General features: G+C 48.2%; 1 protein-coding gene across 1 annotated transcript in view; it reads right to left on the bottom strand.

The window, feature by feature from the left end:
- mapk8ip3 (mitogen-activated protein kinase 8 interacting protein 3) overlaps window positions 1-8,969 on the bottom strand; it is a 212,436-nt gene that overhangs the window by 106,762 nt on the left and 96,705 nt on the right. The window contains exons 6-8 of the mRNA XM_038820875.1: window positions 7,905-8,049; window positions 4,137-4,371; window positions 2,502-2,607 (exon numbers count right to left, since the gene is read on the bottom strand). Coding sequence (XP_038676803.1) covers window positions 2,502-2,607; window positions 4,137-4,371; window positions 7,905-8,049 — 486 coding nt within the window. The remainder of the gene's footprint in view (window positions 1-2,501; window positions 2,608-4,136; window positions 4,372-7,904; window positions 8,050-8,969) is intronic.

Raw genomic sequence — 8,969 nt, 5'->3', positions numbered from 1 at the left:
CCAATTTACAACAGTCGGATTAGTACAGGAAATTAGCCTTACACAGCAGACTTACACACCCGACCCAGGGTCCTGAGCCAAGCAGCGCACGGAAACCCACCATATTGTGCCGAGTGGGCACGTTATCACACACGGCTGCCATTGCCAACATCCACGTTACCTTTCTGTGCAAGGTTGCTACACCCGGGTCGGGATTGGCCGGTCCACCAGCCCCGTTTTCCGGCGCCGCCGCGCCCCCATCGGCACCGGGATTCTCCGTTCCCGCAGCCGGCCAATGGGGATTCCCATTGTGGCCAACCCCGCGCCGTCGGGAAACCAACTCTCCCCATCACCTACGCTATTTCTGTGACTAGATCTTTTTTTTTTTTATAAACGGTTTCATTTTATCGATCCACGTGTGGATAAATTGCTGAATGTGAGAATGAGGCTGATTGTAAAGGTAACCACGGTGACATGGTAACTACCTCATTGGTAAAATACGGAAGAGGAAGCTCACAGCGGCAAACGGTGGGTCGGCCGAAACATCAAACCCAAAGCGCCTGGTAGATATTTTACCCATGTGGGCTCACGCTTTATAATCGCAGATAATTAATCACAGGCTACTGCTTGGCGGTGCAGGATGTTAGTGCGCTCGCAAGCCATGCTGCTCTGAGATTCAACCGAAATTGACAGAGGGCCATGAGCCACTCGTACCAAGGAGATCCCAAATCTCACATCAAACACTTTGTTACTAACCACAGAATAAGACTGATGGCCATGGCAGTCAGGGCTAACCCTTTCTCGGAGTTTGGATGAGTGGGCTGCGCCGAGGAAGGGATATTTGAAAATATTGAGGGTGAGAACATAGAACATACAGTGCAGAAGGAGGGCATTTGGCCCATCGAGTCTGCACCGACCCACTTAAGCCCTCACTTCCGCCCTATCCCCGTAACCAAATAACCCCATCTAACCTTTTTTTTTGGTCACCAAGGGCAATTTATCATGGCCAATCCACCTAACCTGCACGACTTTGGACTGTGGGAGGAAACGGGAGCACCCGGAGGAAACCCATGTAGACACGGGGAGAACGTGCAGACTCCGCACAGACAGTGATCCAGCGGGGAATCGAACCTGGGACCCTGGCTCTGTGAGGCCACAGTGCTATCCATTTGTGCTACCGTGCTGCCCCTGAGGAATGGCATGGTGAGGGGGAGAAAATGAAGGAAAGTAATTGCAGGAACCAAGACAGCGAAATTCTCGAAGAAAATACGGGAGAAAATCATAGCAGGTCAATCACCAACTCTAAAAAGGAAAACTGGGCTAAAATATTATACCACGTATGGCACACACCACAAGTGTGTATCCGGAGGTGGCTGGAAAAACATGGACCCCAATATTTTGGGGTGTAGAAACTCATTAATCAAGTTCACAATAGATCATGGGAAAGATGAATGAAAATGACGACCTAGAATGGAACTTATCACAGAGTAAGTGGAGTGTTCTAAGCTGTTATCTCAACTCACCCCATCAGAGGAGGGTGACTTTCATCCCCATTTGTTGGGCTGGGTTTAAATACAAGCACCAGAGATTGGGGGGTAAGTATTGATTAAAGCATTGATTCCTTTACTGATTGAAGGGACTGTCAACGCCTTTGTCGTGAAGTTGCACTGAGAGTCAATGGTAACAGAACAACATCTGTAGCCAGGCAAATGTCATCTTTTTTATTCAACTGTACATTGGCCATCCTCTACCCTCACAGTTTGGGCATGGGGAACTCCAGACGGAATATGCTGTTCCTGTCCTGCCAAGAGATGATCAGAAATACAGCCCAGCTGCATCCTGAGGGCAGAGCCTAAGTCTGGGAGGGTCTTCATCAACCCTGGTTGGCCTGAGTGAACCACCGCCGATTCCTGTCCACCAACCTCAAGATCACCTGGCTGCTGAGCCCCAGGTGGCTCCGAGGCCCAGAAATCTGGAAAGTCCCGGGGAACAAACGGAACAACGGGAACGCACGGACTCTGGTGCATTCCTGTGCAAGGTCCACTGCCAACCTCTTGGGGTGACTTCTTTCCGAGCGCCCTGGGACACGACACCAGGAATTTGAATCGTAGGATGGAAACACCCTGGGCTGGATTCTCCGTCAGCGGGATCCTCCGATTCACCGGCAGCGCACCCACACGGCGTGACGGTACCCACAATGGGAAACCCCATTGGCCGCCTGGTGGGAAGGAGGATCCCGCTGACGGCGGGGGCTGGCTTTGTTACAAAACTGGCGGGGCGAAAAATCCCGCCCCCTATGCCTCGTCATTACTGTAGCAATATGGACCCTTGGAGGAAAGACTAGAACCGCTGGAATATGGTAAAGGCAGAAGGCCGAGTACAGTAGATCTCCATCCATTTGTTCCTGGCTTCAGCAGTCAGACGGCGGGCGAGGGAACTCAACCCCATTATCCTAACACATCCCCCCCCCCCCCCTCAACTGGCACTGTCCATTACTAAAAGGTTTCGAACTGAGAGACTACCTGTTGCCTCCGCGTCCTTCAAAGCGTGGATCCTGACACATATCAAGTTCTGGGGTTGAATCAATAATCTCCTGAAGATCAGACAACTCGTCACTACTTCCCATTCCTGAAAATGATTTCAAGGAGGCAATTAATTTCACGGCGAAGGTGAACTGTTAAACTACTGACCATCAATGTTCTGTGAAATAATGCTGAACTAAGAAAGCCACGGGATATCAGAGAGCGTTAGACTGAAGAATTACTTACTGATATGGCAGGCAGGGTGCATCTGGGTGGTATATTGAAAGAAGTGGTATATCACACAGTGAGTTATATGGCAGAGAGTTACAAGACTTGAGATTATCACTAAATGACGCCGAATACGTTAACACGACAATCTGGCTTTTGGCATTTTATCCCAGTTATTGTAACAAGGAACCAATTTAAATAGCGTCAAACACATTGGGGGTTAATGAAAAGTTAAATTGTGCGAGGTGCGCTATACACAGGCGATCCACAATCACCCATTTTGCACCCCCGACAAATTTAAATCTCATTCCATTGAGTATTCACCCACGAATAAACGCAAGGTTTAAACATTAAAACATAGAATATATCAGGCTGTGGTATAGGTAATAATAATAATAATAATCACTTATTGTCACAAGTCGGCTTCAATGAAGTTACCTAGTCGCCACATTCCGGCGCCTGTTCGGGGAGGCCGGTACGGGAATTGAACTCGCGCTGCTGCCTTGTTCTGCATTACAAGCCAGCTATTTAGCCCACTGTGCTAAACCAGCCCCTGGTAAGGTGAGGATATAAACGCAAAGTAGGTCACAAAAAGGTATGGATTCTATTAGTAATAAACAATGTCAGTGTTCCAGTGAGGAGTGTCAGCATTTCACAATTTAAAAGTGGCACCCTAGGGTAACTATATCCTGGTAATATACTGATCAGATGATTGTCACATTTTGTATTAAGTTATAATACAATAGAGTGTTATATTATAATTGGTGAAAGAAAGTAACATCCTCATTTAATCAATGGATTTAAATATGTAATATGTGTATGGGTGTGTGTATATGAGTAAATAGTGGGCAGAAATATAGTCGTAGTGTTTATAGTATCATAGAATCCCTCCACTGCAAAAGGAGGCCATTCGGCCCATTGAATCTGCACTGATGCTTTGAAAGAGCACCCTACCCAGGCCCACTCCTCCGCCCTATCTCTGTAACCTCATAACCCCACCTAACCTTTTGGCACTATAGGGCAATTTAGCAAGGCCAGTCCACCTAACCTGCTCATCTTTGGACTGTGGGAGGAAACCGGAGCACCCGGAGGGAACCCGCGCAGATACGGAGAAAATGTGCCGACTCCGGTGACCCAAGGCCAGAAATAAACCCGGGTCCGTGGCGCTGTGAGACAGCAGTGCTAACCACTGCTCCACCCGTTTCAAGGAGCTATTACCAGACAGTAACTTAACACAGGAGGGTACGATGAGGCTAGCTCGCCCTGTGCCCAAATTCAGCCCACCCTGAACTTGTGATCTTGGGCACGACAAGTGGGTTTCACACTGGGAAACGTTCCTGTGCCCAGCACCGACAATCCTCAATTCAATGGGCAGGGATAAATGAGGCAACAGGAGCAATCTCTCACCTATGCTGACGTTCCTCATCTCCTGGGTGACCTGGACTTCCATGTTTCTGCTATTACCTTTCACCCGCTTTCGCTGGTTCTTGATCTTGTTGTCCCCGCTGTAGATTGGATTAACTACTTCATTGAGCGGAGTGACCGCTGCAGAAGGTACAGATGATGTTGGGGTGTTGGACTTGGTCCCTGTGGTACTTGGGGTGGCAGCAGCAGATGATTGCCCAGACTCCGAGGTATCATCCTGACACAAGACAAGAGAGAGTTCACAATCATGAGTCTAACTCAGTTCCACCTTCATTATGATAAATGACAATGTGATCAGCAGGCTCAGGGTTAATCTGACGCTCAACCTATCTCCAGATATTAAACAAAAAGTACCTCAAGCCTGTCGCCTAGAGCAGGTACCAGTTAGGAATGGTAACTTAATAATTGGCTAACAGGGGTTTGAAGCTAAAATACCAATATATTAAGTAATAAGCATCTAATGGTAACAAGCATTCCCATGACACATGGCTGTCATAGCATCTATTCCACTAGCACAAGCTGTGGAGTGGACATATACCAGATTTAGTTGTCAGCAAGGTGTAATTGTTGTTGGCCTCCCTCTCATAAATAGTGTAAAGTGAAAGCAGTTCCATTTTTTAAAAAAAGCCCTTAAACACTGGCAAGTCATGCTGCAGTTGTATAGAACCTTTCTAAGACCGCACTTGGAATATTGCGCACAATTCTGGTCGCCACACTACCAGAAGGACGTGGAGGCTTTGGAGAGGGTGCAGAGGAGGTTTACCAGGATGTTGCCTGGTCTGGAGGGCGGTAGCTATGCGGAGAGGTTGAACAGACTCGGACTGTTTTCATCAGAACGTCGGAGGTTGAGGGACAGCCTGACAGAGGTGTACAAGATTATATGGGGCATGGATAGAGTGGATGGGCAGGCACTCTTTCCCTGGGTGGAAGGGTCAGTCAGCATGGGGCATAGGTTTAAGTTCAGTGAGGCAAAGCTTAGAGGAAGCATGCGAGGCAGGATTTTACCGCAGAGGGTGGTGAGTGCCTGGAACACGTTGCCGGGGGAGGTTATGGAAGCAGATACGTTAACGCCGTTCAAATGGCATCTTGACAAACACATGGATAGGATGGGTATAGAGGGATACGGCACAAGGAAGTGCTGAGGGCTTTGGCTAAGGATGGTATCATTACCGGTACAGGCTTGGAAGGGCCGAAGGGCCCGTTCCTGTGCTGTATGGTTCTTTGTTCCACCTTCAAGGCCCAGGCTATAATCAAGCCTGAACTCCATGCCCGACCCCTGTCTGACCCCTGCACTGGAGTCCACTTCCACTTTGCAGGAGGCCAGTACACCTCTTCCCACTCGAGTCACCCAGCCTCCAACTTTACCCCGAGGCCCAGGGTGTGAGAACTCCCAACACAGGAAGTATCTGCCTCAACCTCAACCCTCTCATTCAGGTGTCTTTGTTTGTGCCTGAAGTAGAAATCTCCACACAGGACCCGGACTCGGTGACGTCAACATCTAGGTGACGTTTCTGGTCTTGGCGGCAGAGAACAGCAGATAAATTTTGGCCCCGCGATAACATTAATCGGTAATCCAGGCATTGTAAATAATTTAACTAAATCTTCATTTTTCTTTTTATAAAATGAATTATAATCGATTCCTTCCCAGAAAGGTCTAAATAAAAAGTCTAAAGAAAAAGACCTTGTTTGAAACTCTGACATTATCATTGTCAACACTTATGGAACAATGTTAATGACGAACAAAAGAACCCAACTGGCTTTGGAGAGAATCAAACTCAGAATTAGTTTCTGTGATAACTATTGTTTAGATTTTGACCTTTCACCTCCATCTTAAATCCCCCCTCCTTTAAAAAAAAATATCCCCTCCATGCATTGCCTCAATGTAACCAGCAAGCCACCCTACACACCAGGCCATTTTTTGTTCTTAAAGTTGCTATGTTTTGTTGCAGTTTCTACAGTTCCAACACATTCTTTCTTCCTCCCTTCAGTCCTGACGAAGGGTCCATGACTCAAAACATTAAGTCTGTTTCTCTCCTGATAGCCCCCTGTTGGGTTTTTCCAGCTGCTTATAGAACATAGAACAGTACAGCACAGAACAGGTCCTTCGGCCCTCGATGTTGTGCCGAGCAATGATCACCCTACTCAACCCACATATCCACCCTATACCCGTAACCCAACAACCCCCCCCCCCCAACCTTACTTTTTAGGACACTACGGGCAATTTAGCATGGCCAATCCACCTAACCTGCACATCTTTGGACTGTTCTTGTTCTAGATTCCAGCATCCGTGCTATTTTGCTCATCTTTAGCTCTTGTTTAAAGTTGCATTGAAATCATTTCATTGCGCGATGTTAAATTCAGGTTTGAACAGATTATCTCATGAAGATGTTAATGTCTAAAACACGAGGGCTGAAATATGACGGTGCATTAACGAGGGAGGAAATCGGACAGATTGAAAAATGCCAAAATCAAATTTCACCCTGCCGTTCACAGAGTAGCAGAGAAAGAAACTATCCAGATTTTACCCTTTCTCACTGTTGGATCGGACGTTGAGGTGGCACCAAGGAGGGATGTTCATTAAAGAAGGGGGTCGAATGAAAACAGGGGTGCTTGCTCTGCTAGACTAAGAGAATTGGGACACTACACATGTGCACCACAAGGGAATTAGGCATCAAAGGCAGATGCCTTCTCAGATTACCCAGTCACAGAGACACTGCAGACAGACTCCCCCTCCAGACCAAAAGGAAATTCAAGATTTCAAGAGTGGCACAGTGGCTAGCACTGCTGCCTCACAGCTCCCAAGGTCCCAGGTTCAATAAAGGCCTCGGATGACTGCCTGTGCGGAGTTTGCACGTTCTCCCCTGTCTGCCTGCGTTTCCTCCGGGTGCTCCGGTTTCCTCCCACTGTCCAAAGATGTGCAGGTTAGGTGGATTGGCCGAGATAAATTGCCCTTGGTGACCAAAAGGTTAGGTGGGGTTACTGGGTTATGGAGTTAGGCTGGAGGCGTGGGCTTAAGTAGGGTCTGTCCAAGGGTTGGTGCAGCCTCGATGGGCCGAATGGCCTCCTTCTGCACTGTAAATTCTATGATTTCCAGTGGAGGGATGGGGATTTCAGATAACAAGACAGATTGCCCAGTAGAAAGATGGGGAACTCCACCTATAGATATTTCAATTAAACATTGGTTGGCCAATTAAAGGGTCTCAATTGGCCCGTGGGATGGATAGCCGCCCTCAACCTTCCCAGTCAGTGACTGAATCTCAGGGAGTCAGGAAGGTGACAGGAATTCCACCCCTGCCTTCCCTCTCGATACTGAAGCACCCCCACTCTCCTACCCACCCCCATTGACCAGACGAGTATGCATCTTGTAGTTACAGAGGAATGTATGTGGGAGATATATAGATAGCTGTCACATAAATGCCATTTCAGAGTTATTGGACAATACGGAGGTGAAAAATGCATTGCATTGGCTGTAGTCATCTATTAAGATTGTACAACGTTCAATGATCATGGGCCACTATAGAACTTAAAATGGAAACACGGAAATGCTAACTCGCCACACAGCTCACAGTCCCTCCTGTCATTTCTATGAACATAAATGTTGTCCACAACACGGACAATCCCACAACAGGCACAGAGCTAAAAGGTGGAAATGTTAAAACAATAAAGCCATGCCATTTTCTGTCCCTAACTGCACAGAGTTTTCTGTTCGGGGTGAGGGCCCAGTTTCTGGTGTGCCCCAGGCTCACTCACCTTGAGGCTACAGTTCGATGGGGGCTGACTGAGATCGCTCAGATGCCAGTTGTCAGAGCCGGGAGTGATGCGACCAACTTGCTGCCCACGGAGGTTCCCATCCAACACGGGGAAGAGGCCCAGAGTATTGGGTCGATCCTTCCTACTGGGTAAGACCAACAATGTGCAATTGAGGTTTCCTATTCATCACCAATTCACACATTCTTCATAAGTATTCAGGCTGTTGTTTAACCAATATGGCCATGTAGCTTTGCCATTGTGACCTTCAGCATAGACCCAAACCTCGTCAATGGTTGCTAGACATTACACAGCTATTAATAACATGCAGTTACATTCAATGTGTCCACTCTACCCATGTCAAAGCATTAGTGTCCCAAAATATGAGAAAACAGAGTCACGCGAAATGCTCAGGTAGTCACAGGAGCAGAATGACATTAAGAGCATCACATTATTTCACTACTAAACACAGCAGTGAATGGTGGAGGACTGTGATTCTGCACAGAGCCCACTCCTCAGCATGGCAGGGGGAGACAATTATTCTGCACAGAGCCCACTCCTCAGCATGGCAGGGGGAGACAATTATTCTGCACAGAGCCCACTCCTCAGCATGGCAGGGGGAGACAATTAGTTTCAGTCTGGCCTGAAAGTAGCGGAGAGTTGAGTGTCAGAGACGATGGGTGGCATTTCGCGGTCTCTCGCGCCCCGTTTGGAGGTGGGGAGGCCCATTAAATAACTGGACGGGATGGCGCGGTGCTTGTAGCCCACTGCCTTCTAGCCCGTGCCCGAATTAAGCCAGGGGCTGAAAGGCCTGTGTTCGGACTTACTGCCTGCCACCATGAAGCCCTTGGCAATTAATGACTCATTCCTCATTCCATTGTCAAACAAAGTGGTGGGCAGGCAGTACCTGATCAAAGGAGACAGCATCCGCGGGGGGGGGGTCAGAGCCAACCCCATCCCTGGTTTAGCTCACTGGGCTAAATCGCTGGCTTTTAAAGCAGCCCAAGGCAGGCCAGCAGCACGGTTCAATTCCCGTACCAGCTTCCCCGGACAGGCGCCGGAATGTGG

Source organism: Scyliorhinus canicula, chromosome 15, assembly GCF_902713615.1.
Source record: "Scyliorhinus canicula chromosome 15, sScyCan1.1, whole genome shotgun sequence".
NCBI classification, from domain to species: Eukaryota; Metazoa; Chordata; class Chondrichthyes; order Carcharhiniformes; family Scyliorhinidae; genus Scyliorhinus; species Scyliorhinus canicula.
Note: the sequence above shows the minus strand (reverse complement) of the source record. Positions and strands in the feature narration are given on the sequence as shown.